At 56.3% G+C, this 17129-nt stretch overlaps 1 protein-coding gene across 4 annotated transcripts; it reads left to right on the top strand.

Moving 5' to 3' along the window:
• The first annotated feature begins 6802 nt into the window (after positions 1-6802).
• On the top strand, positions 6803-17129 carry LOC101685018 (peroxisomal N(1)-acetyl-spermine/spermidine oxidase). 4 transcript variants are annotated; one of them, XM_045075678.1, is made up of 7 exons: positions 6805-7163; positions 7704-8190; positions 8956-9155; positions 10812-11064; positions 13903-14018; positions 14393-14550; positions 16730-17129. In XM_045075678.1, the coding sequence occupies exons 1-7, from the start codon at positions 6980-6982 to the stop codon at positions 16871-16873; spliced, it is 1542 nt and encodes a 513-aa protein (XP_044931613.1). In that variant the 5' UTR covers positions 6805-6979; the 3' UTR covers positions 16874-17129. The 4 variants fall into 4 exon arrangements, with proteins under 4 accessions (XP_044931615.1, XP_044931616.1, XP_044931613.1 ...); XM_045075679.1 differs by having other exon boundaries at positions 6806-7163; positions 13906-14018; XM_045075680.1 differs by lacking the exon at positions 14393-14550 and having other exon boundaries at positions 6803-7163.

Genomic DNA, 17129 nt, shown 5'->3' on the forward strand with positions numbered 1-17129 from the left:
CCCCGCGGAGCCGCCCCCGGCTGCACCAGTCCGGGCCCGGCCCGACTCCGAGCCGGCCTCGCGAGACCAGCGGGCGGCGGAAGGGGCGTGGCAAGCGGTGGGCGGGGTCGGGGTCCGGGAGCGGAGTTCGCAGGGTTGGCCTGGTGGGGTGCCGCAGCCCCGTGCTGGCCGTCGGTGACCCCGAGCCGTGGGGCAGCAGCCCGGAGGACCCCGGAGGGCACGCCCGGCGGCCTCTTGCGGCCCGCAGAGACCCCCGGGCGAGCCGGCGCCGCCTCTTGACCTTTGGCCCTCGGCCCTTGCCCCACTTCCGGGACGAAGGCGGGGGAGGAGGGGGAGTCGCTGGCGGAACCCGGGCTCGGTACGCCTCACGCCCCCGGGGACGCGCTTCCCGCCCCGCAGCCCGCCGGCGCGGGGCCGGGACCCCCGCGAAGTCCGCGGAAGCCGGGTTTGCGGGGCACGAACGGGCCGCGGCGGAAGGAAGCGCGTGGACGGGAGAAGGCGGGGGCAGCAAGGGGCGCCTGGCGACTCAGTCCGGGGTGCGGCTGCTTTCCGCTCGGGTCCTGGTTCCCGGGTCCTAGGATCGCGTCCCGGATTGTGCCCCAGCCCCGCCTCGGGCTCCCTGCTCCGCGGGGAGCCTGCCTCTCCCCTCCCCCTGCGCTCCCCCGGCGCGGGCGCGCGCCCTCTCTCACTCCCTCCGTGAAATACATAAAAATCTAACCAAAAAAAAGACCGTGGCCCCAAGACCCTGGCTTTAGCCCCGCGGGGGTACCGACGCCGCCCTTAGCGAGCGGCGCTTCCCGCGGTGCGACCTCGGCCCGCGTCTCCGCGCCGGGGTGCGCGCCGCCGAGGGTTGTTCAGCCGCGTGAAGCCACCAAAACCCGGGAGACGCGTGTACGGGAAGGACGCGCTCAGCCGGTGCTCCCCGCCAGCAGCTTGGTGGCTTCTGAGTTCGACGTCACGCATAGTTCGTTACAGTGTTACCAGTGACTCAGTGACTGTTACAGTGTTACCAGTACGTGCACCTGCGTTACTTCCGCTACGGCGCGTCGGTGCTCAGCCTCCGAGGGCTTCCTCGCCTCGGCGCAGGGGTGGGCCAGTTTTGGTGGCGGATGCAGATTCACCTCTTCTGGTGGGGCCGTGGTTGATTGTCTCCTGCTGAGGGCTCTTCTGTTGGGGTCTGTAACTCACAGTTGGTTCTGTGCTCACCATGGAGCCATATGGCTCCCCCTCTGGCCTCCTGACTCCGTTCTGTGAGGTTTCCCATCATTAATTTTCATATATATGTATCTGTAAGTGGGCCTCAGCAAAATTAAAAACTTTTGTATTTCAAAGGACACCATGAAGAAAGTGAAAGGACAATCCCCCAGAATGGGAAAACGTTTTGCAAATCATATATCTGGTAAGGGTTTTCTTTCTAGAATATCTGAAGAACATGTTCAAATCAATAATGAAAAGACAAACCATTAAAAATTGGGCAAAGGAGGGGTGCTTGGCTGGCTCAGTTGGAAGGACATGAGACTCTTGTTCTTGGCATCATGAGTTTGAGCCCTATGTTGGGTGCAGAGATGACTATAAAAAAGTAAGCTTTTAAAAAAGGATCGGACAGAAATTTCCCCAATAAAGATATGCAAGTGGGGGACGCCTGGGTGGCTCAGTTGGTTAAGCAGCTGCCTTCGGCTCAGGTCATGATCCCAGGGTCCTGGGATCGAATCCCACACTGGGCTCCTTGCTCGGCAGGGAGTCTGCTTTGCCCTCTGCCTCTGCCTGCCTCTTTATCTGCCTGTGCTCGCTCGCTCTCTCTCCCTCTGTCTCTGACAAATAAATAAAATCTTAAAACAACAAAAAAAAAGATATGCAAGTGGCCAGTGCCCACACACAGAGGTGCTCGATATCATTATTCACTAGGGAAATGCGGACACACTTCCTACGTACTAGAATCCCTATGACCGGACAGGCAGTGTGTCAGCGAGTGTTGGAATACCCGCACTAGGGCCAACTGCTGGGTGACCACTGGCAGACTATAAAGGGACAGGATAGCAGAAAACATAACACAGGGTAATTTTCAGGGGGATAGAGCCAGTTCACAGGGCAAGGACAGTGACGGTGCAACCTGAAAATGGGGCTGCAGCCTTGAGTCATTGTAGTCACCTGGAGAGGGCAGCGTCTAGCCAGCTGGTCTGCTGAAAGTGGTCATGGCCCGTGCTAGGAGGCTTCTTTCACCCAAGGATGAGCATACAGATATGTCCCTCACGGTCCCACAGTCAAATCCCTGAAGGTGGCATAGGGCTGCCTCGTCAGGGGCAGTGGGCATTTCACTCGAGACTCCAGTAAGCTCCAAACAGCCCACAAAAACCCACGTCTCCAGCCCTGCTTACAGGTGCTGCTTGCCACCAGAAACTAAGGTGCCAGAAGCCGTAACTCCAAAGAAGCCCCACTGACCCAGTTCTGGACCAGTCTGATTCAGTTCAGACACTGCACTAACCTTGCAGGTGACCTCAGGATCATGACCATGTCATTGTCATAACAAAGACACTGAGCCTGGGTGGCTCAGTTGATTAAGCCTCTGCCTTCAGCTCAGGTCATGATCTCAGGGTCCTGGAATCGAGCCCATCGGGCTCCCTGCTCAGCAGTGAGTCTGTTTCTCCCTCTGCCTCTGCCTGCTGTGTTGCCCCCTCCCAAATAAATACATAAAATCTTGAAAAAAAAACGCCAAACACCTATTAGTGCACTGACAAATCCACCTGCACCCATTTAAGGGAAAAAAAGAGGTGGCAGTCTGAATCCAAGACAGCACCTCTTCCTCTTCCCTAAAAAACCCCTAGTCAGCTTGCTTACCAGCCCTTTAATTACCCTAACCCCATATAACCCTGACCATGAGACCAAATCAGGAAGAAGATACCTTCAGAGCTTGAGCTCCTCCTCTCCATTCTCTGGTCATTGAATAAATTACCAGCTTGCTGTGAAATACCGCTTGGTTATTTCACAAACAGTCTTGAGTAGGAAAAGAACAGGCCACTTTGGTAACCGTTGGGCCTCTCAGGTTCCACCACCTGCCCTCACCATAGGCATACCTGTGAGAAACCCAGACAACAGCAGCCACTTTGCTGAGTTTGGGGCCTCAAAGAATCTTTAATCTGTGGGCTGAAGTATCCCCAGTGGTAGACCAGACATCTGGGACACTGGCCGCAGCACAGTGACACTGTTGAGTTGAACCCTGGGGGGAATCAGAAGTCATGTGGGGGAACCTCTGAGAAGGAAATCCCCAGGGGCCAGCAGCTTTGCTTCGGGAGCTGGCAGGGGGTAAATTTTCCCCCAAAGAGAGAGCTGTTCCTCTCAACAAACAGGTGACACTGGGGGCAGGGTGACTGCACCCAAACATATGCGGACTCAGTCAGACTGCCTGAGGTGTCGGGCTGAGTGACAAGGCCAGGGGTCAGGCAGTCAGCTCTGTGAAATGGTCCGAGGCCCAGTGCTGCAGCCCACTTCTGGGTCCCCATGACCTCCGGTTTCTGCCCAGGGCTTTGTGTCCCCACCTGGGGGCTGTGCAGCAGCCAGGTGCAAGCCATCGGACTCAGGATTTACCTCACAGGAGGATCACAGTCTGACGGGTGTTGTCACCTAGGAGCTTTCCCTGTGCGACAGTGACGCAAGCCCTGGGTCGGGGGGCAGTGCACAGCCAGCTGTCAACGACCGTGTTGGGGAGCTGGGATGGGTGCAGAATGACAGCAGGCCGTTCCTGGCAGTCACTCATGGGCACCTTGACCTGCTTGGTTTCTTATATGACCAGCCACAGAAACCGTTCAGTATCAGGAGAGGGGGCAGCCTTGGTCTGGGCATTCTGCAAGGATTTTCAGACACCACTTTCTGCCGATGGCAACACCTCTCCCAACATCATTCTTCAAAAACCCATGCACCCCTTGCATGTATGTTTCACTGTGAATCACATATTTATGTATATTTCTATGTCCATTTTCTGAATGCCATAAGGGGGATTTGTCTTTATTCTGGGGCAAGTTCTGAGCACCTTGAATTTATTGAACAGGTTCCCTCATGTTTAAGAAGCTGTTCAATTACCAGTACTGGCCCTAGGCCATTCTGGCAGCAGCTTGGACATCTGTCTTTGCACAGAGGGATTCTGGAAGAAGGCACAGTTGGAGGTGGGTCTCCAGCACCCAGAATGCTGACCCTCCCCACTCCTGTCCATTCTTTGGCTTCAAAAATACTAGCAGCCAGACCTATATGCTGCAGGAAGAATACTGGAAGACCTTACTGGGGAGCCTGGCCAGCCCAAAGGAAGGACTTAGAGATACTGATGGGGGGTTCCCCATTTAACAGCTCCCCACCCTGAGCAGTGCAGAGTCAAGCTCAAATTCAATGAGCCCCACTTACAAACCTATTTCCAAACATCCCTTTGGCCTATTCCTCCTCATGAGCAAACAGACACTATTCGCCTGCGTGTAAAGTGTCTTCCTGGAGGATAGAAACAGAAGAAACAATTTGGAGCAAACCTCCCAAAGCAGGAGAATGCCACTTCAGAGTTTCTTTTTATATCCTCAGACATCGCTTCCTTGAAGAACAGCACATTTCTCTAAAAACAGACATGTGTGGAAGAAGAACTCTTGGAAATTAAACTCTGTGACAACAAAAACAAAAGCCTCATGGGGAGAAATCCTGCAGAAAGCAGAGCAACAGGTAAAGATGGAAAACAGGAGCGAATACGCTGAGCATCCAGGGTTCAGTCTGGAACCTCTGATGTCCTAAAGTAGGAATTTCATTTTATTTTTTTAAGATTTTATTCATTTATTTGACACATACACAGTCAGTGAGAGAGGAAGCACAAGCAGGGGGTGTGGGAGAGAGAGAAGCAGACTCCCTGCTGAGCAGGGAGCCTACTCAGGGCTCGTTCCCAGGACCCTGGAATCATGACCTGAGCCGAAGGCAGACACGTAATGACTAAGCCCTCCAGGTGCCCCTAGAGTAGGAATTTGAGAAAGCTTAACAGCACATGGGGGATAAATCATTGGTGGAAACAACTGATTAGTGAAATAACCCATGAAAGAAGTTCCCAGGACTGATGGACAGAGTTTCCAGACTTTGAGTTCCCAACATAGTGAAAGTCCAGGCACATGGAGGCACCACACTGTGAAATTTCAGCAAATGATCCTAAATATTTGAAGGGCAGAACAAGCCACTGTGGTAAAGGATTATAAATTTGAGTGCCTGTGAGTCTTCTTCTTTTTTTTTTTTTTAAAGATTTTATTTATTTGAGAGAGAGAGAGAGAGAGAGCGCACGAATGGGGGGATGGAGAGCGGAAGAGGGACAAACAGACTCCCTACTAAACCGAGAGCCCAACGCAGGGCTCAACTCCATGACCCTGAGATCATGACCTGAGCTGAAAGTCAGATGCTTGACCCACTGAGCCACCCAGGTGCCCTTGCCTGTGAGTTTCCTAACCGCACTCCTAGAAGGGATGAGACAATGCCTTCACAGCCTGCAGGAGGAGGTCTCTAACCTAGAGTTCTATGCTTAGGCAAACTACAAATCAAGTGTGAGGGCGAAACCAAGACATTTTCAGGTTCGCAGTATTTATAAAAAAATGATCTCCCAGACACCTCTTCTCAGTTTCACCCAAACAGGTGAGTGAATTAAGAAACAAGAATAGATGGCCGAGGAGAGCCCGCACAGGGGGACAGGAGGGAATCCTCTGGGACATGGAGAGGGGAAAACCCAGACAGAGACCATCTACCCAGTCTGGAGCTGACTTAGGAGTGGTAGCTGAAGGCCGCAGAGCCTCCCATCCCGGCCACCCTCACTGGCTGGAACACGGGGCCACAAAGTCCACGGAAGCCTCCCAGTGGGTTAGGACAGCAGGATCTAGCGCATGACTAAGAAGGAATGACGTGCCCTAACACCCTGTTACAGGAAAGCCTTTGGGCAGAGGGCAGAAGCTTTCTAACCCTCACAAGACAGTAGAGAACAGACCTCCCTGAATTAGGGCAGTTCTCTAGAAAGGCCTGCGTGCTTGAATACGCACGAAATGTCTCCTGGGGCGGGTGGCGGGGAAGGGGCCCCTTTCTCTTGAACTTTGTACCTCGTGTGTATAAACTCCTGTGCCCACACACACTCAGAAGAGCCCCACTTCGGACGCGCTCAGCTCTCCCCGCCCCACCCTGACACCACTGCCCGCCTCGGACTTTCATCCATAGGCTCCCCGGGGTCCCGGGCGAAGGCGCTCACCGCGCTTTTCGGCGGCAGGAGAGAGGCGCCTCCTCCACCTTCTGGTCGCCTCCCCCACGTCTCCTTCGGAAGGAGACACGAGCCGCCCGCACGGCCGGCGCCATCCGCCCTCCGAGGGGACACGCGCCCACGCCGGCCAGCAGCAGGCCCGCGCCCCGCACAGGCCGACGGCGGGCACACTCCCACCCAGCGGCGCTCGCCCACACTCCGCCCCGCGGCCCAAACGTGGGCGGTGTCTCTCGTGGAAGCCCCAGGCCCAGCCCATACGGTCACGTGGTGTGGGCGCAGCCCGGGCGTGGCCTCCGCCGTGCTCCTCGCTCCACCTACCCGCCCCGCCCCTCCCCATCGCCCCGCCCCTCCTCGCCCCGCTCGTCCACCTCCAGCTCCGTCCCGCCCCTCCGTCCACCTCGAGCCCTCGCCCCGCCCCTCCCCATCGCCCCGCCTCCAGACCCGCCTCTCCCAACTTCAGCCCTCGCCCCGCCCCCATCGCCCCGCCTCCAACTCCTCCCCTCCCGTCCGCCTCGAGCCCTCGCCCCGCCCCTCCCTATCGCTCGGGTCCCGGCTCGCCCCCGCCCCCAGTCCGGTCGCCGGCCTCCGGGTGCGCGGACCCGGTCCCACCCATCCCCATTGCTGCGCCTCCAGCCCCGCCCCGCGCCCCACCTCCCGCCCCTGCCGGGGATCCTCTGCGCTCTCCGCGCTTTGGGGCGGCGGGGGCGCACGGGGACTGCCCGGGACGGCGCGATGGAGTCGAGCGAAGGCCGCGCGGAGGGCTCGGGCCGCGCCCCGCGGGTGCTGGTGGTGGGCGGCGGAATCGCGGGGCTGGGCGCTGCGCAGAGGCTCTGCCGCCACCCGGCCTTCCCGCAGCTGCGGGTCCTGGAGGCCACTGCCCGCGCCGGCGGCCGCATCCGCTCGGAGCGCTGCTTCGGTAACGGCCTCTCCCGGAACCCCTTCCCCGAGCCCATTTCCGGAGCCCAACGGGTGCGGCCCGGGCTCTGCCGCTCCGGGGCAGCCCTGCACCCGGGGTTGGCCGACCCGGAAGCCTTGCCTGCCCGCTCTCCCCCCTCCCGCCCCGCCCAGGAATGAGGCCGAGTTCACTGGTGCCCGAAACTCAGCCGTCCCGTTGGCAGGGCCGGCCCCTGCCGGGGAGGGTAGCCTGTGTCTCTGCAGTCCTTCTGGTTGTGTCCCTCGAGGAGCTCCTCCTCCAGCCTCCGGGTCACCCCCAGGCACCCCTTCTGCCCCCGTAGCGGCTCTCTAAATGTCCTCTGAAGGCGGGCGCAGGCCAAATGTTCCCCTAAAACTAGGTCTGAGCAGGCCCTAGGACTGTAGTCTTCAGGGACCCTGTGTCCTCTGTTGGGGCTTTCAGAGCATGTTTGGGGAGGGCGGGGCTGGTGCGGTCCAGGAGAAGGGCTCAGGGTTGGCCTTTGTGGGGAGAGAACCTCCAAGTCTCATCTGCTGCCCCTGCCAGGTGGTGTGGTAGAGCTGGGTGCCCACTGGATCCACGGGCCCTCACAGGGCAACCCGGTCTTTCAGCTGGCTGCCAAGTACCAGCTGCTGAGGGAGAAGGACTTGTCAGAGGAGAACCAACTGACCGAAACTGGGGGTCATGTGGGCCTGCCCTCCGTGTCCTATGGCAGCTCTGGGGTAAGTGTGAGCCGTGAGCTGGTAGTGGAGATGGCGAGTCTGTTCTACGGTCTCATAGACCAGACTCGGGAGTTCCTACACATGGCGGATGCCCCAGTGCCCAGTGTTGGGGAGTACCTCAAGAAGGAGATCCGTCAGCGTGCGGCCAGCTGGCCCGAGGATGAGGAGACCAGGAAGCTCAAGCTGGCAGTCCTCAACAGCTTCTTCAACGTGGAGTGCTGTGTGAGCGGGACCCACAGCATGGACCTGGTGGCCCTCGTGCCCTTTGGGGAGTACACCGTGCTGCCAGGGCTGGACTGCACCTTTCCTGGGTATGTGCATGTCCCACCCACCGAGTCAGCCCTCCGTGCGCCGCCTCCAGGCACCCAGGCTTCTCTCCATACCCCCTTGTCCACCTTCATGTACCCTGGGACCCTCTCCATGTACCCAGGTCCCCTCTGAGCCTCCCCCTCTTTATGGACCCTGGTCCCTGTCCAGGTACTCTGGTTCCCCTCCATGCACCCTGGGACCCTTTCCATTTACCGGTTGAGCTTCGGGAAGTAGGGGAAGGGTGAGAGGCCAGGAGGCCATTGGTCTTCCTCGTTTCAGAGAGATTGCCTGTTTGTTTCTCTAGTTTCGCTCACTGGGGAAAAAGAATTATTTTCAAGAAAAGATGATTAAAAGAAGGCCGTACCTCTCATCACGCTTTCTTCCTCCCCTGTTTATGAGGCTTCTCATGTGCTAAGTGCTGCGTAAGGCTCCAGCCTCTGTGATGGACAGATAGCCCACCCTTGTGGCGGGTGGCTGTCCCCCACCGAGCACTCAAGAGGCCCTCACAGGACTGTCCCGCTGGGCTCTCTGGCATCACCACCCCAAGGCTCCCAGCAGGGGAGGGCATTTGTGATCAGAAGCAGGTTCCAGGTGGGTGGGGAGGAACCCTCAGCTACCTCCATTTGCTCACGCTCACCTGATCCCCTTGTCAGCCTGGGCAGTGGTGTCTGTGTTCCCGAGGAGATCCTGCCCTCCTCCCACTTCCCTGCAGGGCCTCCTCCGATGGCAGCTTCCTCTGAAAACGCCCACACCTCTGTGTCTCCTAGGGGCTACCAGGGGCTCACAAACCACATAATGGCCTCCTTGCCAGAGGACGTGATTGTTTTTAACAAGCCTGTGAAGACCGTTCACTGGAATGGGTCCTTCAAGGAAGCCTCGTCTCTCGGGGAGACGTTTCCAGTGTTGGTGGAGTGCGAGGACGGAGCCTGCTTCCCTGCACATCACGTCATCGTCACTGTGCCCTTAGGTAAAGCCGTTTGCCCCGTCGGGGTTCCCTTTGGTTCCCCCACCCCCGGGGCCCCGGCAGCAGGCTCTGGAGGGCCGGGTCCGGTGGTAGCTCCCGTTTTCAGTCTAGCTCCCAACAGGATTATTCTCTCGTGTTTGTAGCAGCTGCGTGCTTTGGCATTGAGTTTCACAGTGAGAGAAAACGTGTGTCTTGCTCCTTCCAGGGACGGTTATGGGAAGGCGGACGGCCTCCGGTTCCCCCTGCTGGGCTTTCTTGGAGACGGAAGTGGGTGTGAGAGCCAGTTCTCAGGTTCCGTCCTGGTGTAATCAAGGAATGGCTCGAGCACACGGTTCTGTTTGATTCTAGATCTGACGCCCGAGACAGAAGCTCTTTCGGCGACTTGACAAAAGGTGGAGGCGGCTGAGCCGAGCTGGGCCTGTGCCGTCTCACTGACCCCGCAGGCAGCTGGGGGCGTGTATCTCCCTGTCCTCTTGGACAGAGGTGGATGGAATGACAGCAGTCAGTTGTGCAGGTTCACAAAGCTGGCAGGGCCCGAGCTGACGGAAGATGTGGGTTCCCGGGGTTCCTTTGGGACGGGATGCGGCTGTGGTTAGCTCGCTCAGCACCCTGCTCCTGTCTCCCACACGTGCAACCACACTGGACGTACGAGCATCGTCTTCTGCTGCTCTGTTTGCCGCCCCCTGCTTTCTAGGTTCATCCGACGTCTGTCAGTGCGCCCCAGTCAGCACCCCACCCCCGCCCCGCCAGCGTCTGTGTTGCAGTGCTGCCTGCGGGGCCCCCGCTCTCACCAGTGGATGCGTCACTGTGTCTGCTGGTGTGGCTCACCGGGAGCGGGGACACCGGTCACACTTTATAGGCACGTAGTATTTCCTTGTACGTGAGGGTCGTTGCTGAATATTCCTTAGTTGATGGAAATTCAGCCTATTTTCACTTTTTTTGTTTCACAAAGCATTTTCCATCTGTGTGGTGGAAACACAAACACTTGTGTGACTGTATCTGTGGCATAAATCATGGTGGTGGGAGCTGCCAGGCTGAGGGTCTGGGAAAATGGGACTGTGGTGGGGGCATGGGACCCGTCTGTGGGCCCTTGCAGCCTCTGTGGGTCTGTTTCCTCCTGGGCTGTTTGTCCTTTTCTTACCGGCTTGCAGGTTACCTGTGTTGTAAGGAGACTGGCTTGTGCTGCAAACAGTCCATCTTGTTGTCTGACTCTGGCCCAGAATTAAATTTTTTTGGCATGCAGATTATTTTTCCTGTGGCTTCTGGAGAGAGCCTGTGTGTTGTGGTGCTTCTCCACACTATCCTGGAGCAGCGGGGTCTGCAGACATTGAGAGGCAGATAGGTTTCGAAGTGAGACAGTGTCCTACAGAGCAGTTTGGGTGGGGCATGACAACTGTCCTTGCCTGAGCAGGTGGCCATGGGCCTTTCACGTCCCTCCACTGCGGTGTTGATTACTGAGGCCGAGTCCCAGTGGCCAGAGCCAGCCCGATTTCTGGGAGCCCAGTTGAGCTGGGGCTGGTGTGGGTCTCGAGTAGACATGGGCTCTGGATGCCTCCTTTTGCTGACTCCTCTGATGGGCATCTGGATGGGTTCCTGTGGCTGTCAGTTCCAGTTTATGAGATTTATGTGGTGTAAGTTGAGTCCACTTGTGAATTCCAGGTTTTCTTAAAGAACATCTGGACACCTTCTTTGAACCACCACTGCCCACTGAGAAGGCAGAAGCGATCAGGAAGATGGGCTTTGGGACGAACAACAAAATCTTCCTGGAGTTTGAGGAGCCCTTCTGGGAGCCAGACTGCCAGTACATCCAGGTGGTATGGGAGGACACGTCACCCCTGGAGGACGTCACGTCTGAGCTGCGGCACATCTGGTTCAAGAAGCTCATTGGCTTTTTGGTCCTGCCTTCCTTTGAGTATGTATGCTACTTGAGTCTCTCTGAGGACCCGCTCAGAACCAGCATTGAGGAGCTGGTTCGTTGGCCTTAGTTTGGCTGTTGATTCACTGGGAGGCATTTCTGGGGCATTTCTGGGTGGGTTTCCAAGGGCACCCAAGGGCACTGATGACGGACACTGGGGCTCTAACCACTGCAGGGCTGGATGGAAGCCTCTTGCAGGCAGCCTGTTGGTGTGTCTTAAGTGCTAGAATGAGCTTGTGGCCGGGAGGGCGTGTTCAATCAGTAAGAAAGTGTTTACTGAAATTCCCAGGAAGCTGGGGTGTTTAGGTTACAGAAGGAATTTGAAACATGGAAGGGTCTGTAACTGGGAGACAGTATCTCAACCTGATGCAGTAATTGAGGAAACACCCTTGTGTTTCCTTATAACTCAGGAATCAAAGACCCATCCATGGCTAAGTTAGTTGGCTATGACGCATGGATCAAGCAGTCTACGTGGGCTTGGTGTCAACTCAGAAAACAAGAGCACGAATCATTTAGGGACAGAGGGACGATTTTTCCCATAAGAGCCAAAGACGTAGCCAGTGTGTGGTAGTCGATTGGCAGATGAGAGTCCAAGTTTCCACACACAGATGCACAGATGTGGCAGGATTGGAGACCATATTCTGGGCCTGGAGGACAAAATTCAGGCATGCCTTCCAGCAAAGCTCATCCCCAACAGCCAAAGGAGCTGGGTGCGTGGGGCCCTCCCACCTAGGAGGGGACCCACACGTGTCCTTTGCACTGAAGAGAAGGCAGACATCCAGGGGCTTGGAAAGGTACCCAGGGCTGCGGATGCGTAGTGGAGCGGTGGCTGGCGTGCTCGGCCAGCTGCCCCATGCCTGGCTCTGTGGCCTGTGCTCAGGACACTGGTGGAGACCACAGCTCTCAGGACGCTCTGTGGTCCAGGATGGTGGCCCTCACACTTTGTGGTCTCTGGACCCCGTTTCATACTCTAAAAATACTGAGGGTTCCAAAGAGTGTCCGTTAGGTGGTTGTGTCTGTACATTTACCACACTAGAAATGAAAACGGTTAAATTTAAAAAAATTTTTAAAAAGATTTTATATTTATTTATTTGAGACACAGAAAGAGAGAGAGAGAGAGCTCACAGCAGGGGAGGAGCAGAGGGAGAGAGAGAAGCACATTCCCTGCTGAGCAGGGAGCCTGAGTCAGGGCTGGATCCCAGGACCCCAGGATCAAAGGCAGATGCTTAACGACTGAACCACCCAGGCACCCCAAATGCTTATTCTTTAAACTGAGTAAATCTATACCATGTTAGCATCGTTTTTGAGAGAGGGGAGGGGCAGAGGATGAGAGAGAATCCCAAGCAGACTCCACGCTCCGCGCAGAGCTTGGCATGCAGCCCGGTCTCAAGACCCTGAGATCACGACCGGAACTGAAATCCAGAGTCGGTCACCTGACTGAGCCATTCAGGGCCCCATTATACTTTTAAATGAAATCATGTTAACGTTTATTAAATAAAAATAACTATATTTCTTAAACAAAGTTTAGCGAGGAGAGTAGTGATGTTTTGCCTTTCTCCTCCCCTCTACTGTCTGGGGTGGCCCCGGACAGCTTGGCTCTCAAGGCTGTTGGAAGGTGGTGGGGCCATGCCTCATTCCACTTGAAGCGGATGACACATCTTGACTCAGACACGCAGTCTGGAGAAGGGGTTGTGCTTAGTCTTCAGATGGTTGCGGGTGTTCTGTGAAATGGCACCGAAACTGCAGATGCAGTCGCTCCTCCTGGGCTAGGCACCGTGTGGAGTCGGGAAGCTCGTCATGGACGTCTGTGCTCCGAACTCTGCCTGTGCCGCACGTTGAATGGGTCGTGCACCCGTCCCGAGCTTGGGCATTCCAGACACTGATCTGTTTCATGTACGACCGCGAAGAATTATGTTTATTTATTTATTTATTTATTTTTTTTTTAAAAGATTTTTATTTATTTGTTAGAGAGAGAGATACAGAGCGCAAGCACAGGCAGACAGAGTGGCAGGCTAGAGGCAGAGGGAGAAGCAGGCTCCCTGCCAAGCAAGGAGCCCGATGTGGGACTCGATCCCAGGACGCTGGGATCATGACCTGAGCCGAAGGCAGCCGCTTAACCAACTGAGCCACCCAGGCGTCCCAAGAATTATGTTTATTAATATCACCACGGATCTCAGGAAAGTCTCTTGGTATTGGGAACCTATCGAGCTGTTGGTGGCAGATACAAGTTTTCTAAAATTGTAATTTTTGCTTGAGCACTTAAATTTCCTCATAGGCAGTAGATGCTTGCAGTTGCTTTCCTCGCGATGGACACACTGCTCGTTTTCGAGAACCTGCCTGCCACACACCCAAGCTTGAATACCGGTCGCGTTCTCTTAAGTAGAAATGGTGTTTGTGAAAGGAGCTGCGCAGTTGGCAACTCCAGCCACCGCCCAAGGCTGTCCTGAAGACGGTGCCACACCAGCGTGTAGCAGAACTCGAGGTTTAATACAGTTAATGATGTGCGCTGCTTCATCTAGGACATTCTCAAGTGAATTTGGTGTTTTTGTTCCTTTATTTATTTTTCATGGGGTATGTGTCATGGCAGGACACCATGTGCTGGTCCCAATTCTGGGAAGGGACAGCCGTTCACTCCTGTGGACCTTGCACGCCAGTGTGGATGTTGACAGAGTAGAAAAAGCAAACACTGTCTCAGCATTGTGGAAAGGGTTGTGGCCTCACAGTCCCTGGGGGCTGGAACCCCGGAGGGTGGGCTGTGGGCCACACCTGCTGTCGGGGTACCGCAGGGGCTGAGCACAGGTGAGCTGCAAGTCGTCTCAGTGTGTGTCTCCCCAGCAGGTCTGTCCACGTCCTCTGTGGCTTCATCGCCGGGCTGGAGTCTGAGTTCATGGAGTCGCTGTCCGACGAGGACGTGCTTCTGTCTCTGACCCAAGTGCTTCGCAGGGTGACAGGTATGGAGCGTGTATGGCCGGGCACCGCGGGGGCTCCTCGCTGGCCATCTCTGGACAGTAGCCCAGCTTTGCAAGAACGAGCTTGGTGCTCTGACCCTCCAGGGACAGTCCTCCTGCTGCGAGTGGGGTCACTCAGTTCTTATGTCTGAGGAACTGAAATGGCTTTGCAAACACTTTCCATTGCCTTTTTTTTTCTGTTTCTGGGTGTCCTGAGTTAAGCAAAGCGGTAAGACAGGAGAGCTTCTGAGGAGTACACTCGTGGTGAGGTTTTCTTCCTGGGTAGTTTCCTTCAGTTTAAACCGCGGGGTCTTAAAGGGAAGCTGGAATGGGGCCAGGGGCAGTGGGGCCACACTGACGGGTGTCTCTGGGCGCAGGAAACGCCCAGCTCCCTGCGCCCAGGAGCGTGCTGCGCTCCCGCTGGCACAGCGCCCCGTACACCAGGGGCTCCTACAGCTACGTGGCCGTGGGCAGCACCGGGGATGACATCGACCAGCTGGCGCAGCCCCTGCCCACGGACGGCGCAGAGGCACAGGTGAGGCGTGCGTGGGCGGGGCTGGGACCCCTGCACTGGGTCGCTGTGCTTTCTGAAATTAGGAATCATGAAATATGCATTATTTTATCAGAATTTTATACGCACATAGCCTAAAGCATCAGAAAATCCTGCAGTGCTGGTACGAATACCAAACTTAACAAACCACGGCGGCTGCCAAGGGCCTCCAGCATCCCCTTCCCAGGCCCTCAGAGCCAAGGCTCAGCTCCAAATACCACATCTCTAAGTCTCACATGCATCTGCCTCTTTTTACAAAACACTCAGTCATGGAGAACTTCGGGTATGTGCATGAGCCAGCCAGACTTTTGGGCTGTGCCTGTGGCTTTTACGCTGTGCAGTGGCAGCCGTGGCCCATCCCCCACACCATGGGATGACAACATCGTTTTACTGCAGACACCCCAGAGTGGGTCTCTAAAGACCGGGACGCCCTCGGAGGATGTGTAACTATAGCAAAGCTGTCCAAGTTAAAAATGAATGATAATTCCTCTGTATGATCTGAAACTAAGGGCTCCGTTTCCCAAGTGCCTTATAATCTCTTCATGGCCTGCTTGTTCCATAATGTTGCTCCTTGGATTTTCAGTTCTTGGCATCCCTGGTGAGTCTCCCTGTGGCAGACAGGGTTTTAGGTCTCTCGCCCTCCTCTGCCCACTCAGCACTTACCTCTGCCCCAGCCTCCCCACGTGTGGCGCAGTGCTCTTCGTAAGACCACTGTTCAGTGTTTCCGTCATCTGCTTTGCTCCAGGCCCCAAGGACACTGTGGTTCCTTCCCTGTCTGTAGATGCGAGTGTGCAACTGTGCGAGACTTTATGCGTGTGTGTCTGTGAGGCTCTGGGCCGGTGTGTGGAGGTGTGGCATGTGCAAGTGCATGTGACTGCGTGCACGAGGGAGGGAGTGTGCAGGGCTCCGATTTCTGTGCCCGTCTTGCCTGGACTCTGCTAACTCCTTCCGTCCTCTCTCACGTCCTCCCCTACCCCTGAGTCAGCTTCAGCTCCTGACGCACAGCCCTAGCCTGTCCTGCGCCCCGTGTCCTGCCTGCCCCGTGCATGCACTTTCTGGAACATTTGCTCCAGTAGCTCCCTGATGAGGGGGTGCAGGGGAGGTGAGGTTTTAGAGAAAGTTTGCCTGTGTGGAAATGTCCTTCCCCCCTTAGACTGTATGTTGCAGTCCTGCCAGCAAGAAACAAACCACCCTAAAACCCAGGGGTGGGAACAACCACTTTGTTACGCTGACAGGCTCTGTAGGTGGGCACGTGGGGCCATCTCTTTCTGTCCATGATGTCTGGGGACTCAGTGGGGAAGACTTGACCTATGCCAGGGTCACTCGGGGTTGGGGTGGGGGTCGTCTGAGGCTGCTTGTCTTGTGTGGCTGCGCTGGGCTGGGACACTGACGGGCCCCCCTGCCTGTGGCTTCTGAGTGGCTCGGGCTTGCTCTCACAGCATGGCTGCTGCTGCCCACGTGTGTGGTGGCCCAGACATTCCCGTGGAGGAGGCAGCTGTGTCGCCTCCTGTGGCCCAGCTAGGATGTCAGAAAGTGCCACTCTGCCACACCCCACCACACAGTGGTCACAAGCCTGCCCAGATTCAAGGTCAGGACACAGACGCTGCCTCTCTATGGGAGGCGTGTCCAGGAACTCGTAACCCCATAGGAGCCGCGCGTGGGGAGCCAAGCCTGGTTTGAGGGGCACGTCCCTCAGTGTTCTGAACACGTTCTGCAGTGCTGCTCGGGAAGTCCGAAGCCATGCAGCATCCTTCCTTTCTTACCTCGTAGGAAGCCTGGAATCATCTCTGCTCCCTGTTCTTCTCCTCTGCTGCTTCCCTCTTTTGTGGGATTTTGTTGTTTGGATGGGGAATGGTCATTTTTTTTTTTTTTTTTTTTTTATAATCTTTTTCCCTCCTAACTTCCATGTCTCTGGGTTTTCACTCTTTGTTTTGGGTGAAGTCCTTAACATCGCATCCCAAACCGTCTGTTGGGTTTCCATTTTGCATTTTCTCTTGATCGTGGGCGTGGCTGCTGTCTGTATTCTTGCTCACGCTTCCTGACCGGCAGAGCTCAGCGGGATTCATGAACAATAAAGCCACACACTTGCCATCAGCTCTGCAGCCACAGTGAGAGGCGAGAGGCTGCGGCCTGACACCCGGCTAACCCCGGCTTTTCTTTGCAGCTCCAGATACTGTTTGCAGGGGAAGCCACACATCGCACGTTTTACTCCACCACGCACGGGGCTCTGCTGTCTGGCTGGAGGGAGGCCGACCGGCTCATCGCTCTGCGGGACCCACAGGCACAGCTGCCCGGGCCCTGGCTCTGAGCCCAGCTCCGCCCCTCCAGTGCCACGGGGAGGCTGACCACGTCCTTTCCTCGGACAGACAGTGTCTGTCCTGGCTTGAGATTTGGGGATGTTAATGACAGCCTGCCTTTTCTGGTGACTGGAGGAAGCTCTCATCTCTCATGTCCCTGAGTCTGGCCAGGGTCTAGCTAGAGCTGAGTGCGAAGTCTTCTTGGAGAAAGGAGGCATGGGAGGCTGCCACTGCTGCTGGGGCAGCCACATAAAGTCTGTGAACGCC

Source organism: Mustela putorius, unplaced genomic scaffold (assembly GCF_011764305.1).
Source record: "Mustela putorius furo isolate JIRA1106 unplaced genomic scaffold, ASM1176430v1.1 tig00000148_pilon_pilon_pilon, whole genome shotgun sequence".
In the NCBI taxonomy this organism is placed as follows: Eukaryota; Metazoa; Chordata; class Mammalia; order Carnivora; family Mustelidae; genus Mustela; species Mustela putorius.

Excerpts from the sequence above, each read along its gene's own strand:
- LOC101685018 (XM_045075678.1), top strand. The coding sequence starts at position 6,980 with ATGGAGTCGAGCGAAGGCCGCGCGGAGGGCTCGGGCCGCGCCCCGCGG. Across the intron at positions 8,191-8,955 it reads CTGGACTGCACCTTTCCTGG|GGGCTACCAGGGGCTCACAA; the intron begins GTATGTGCATGT and ends TGTGTCTCCTAG. Across the intron at positions 14,019-14,392 it reads AGTGCTTCGCAGGGTGACAG|GAAACGCCCAGCTCCCTGCG; the intron begins GTATGGAGCGTG and ends CTCTGGGCGCAG.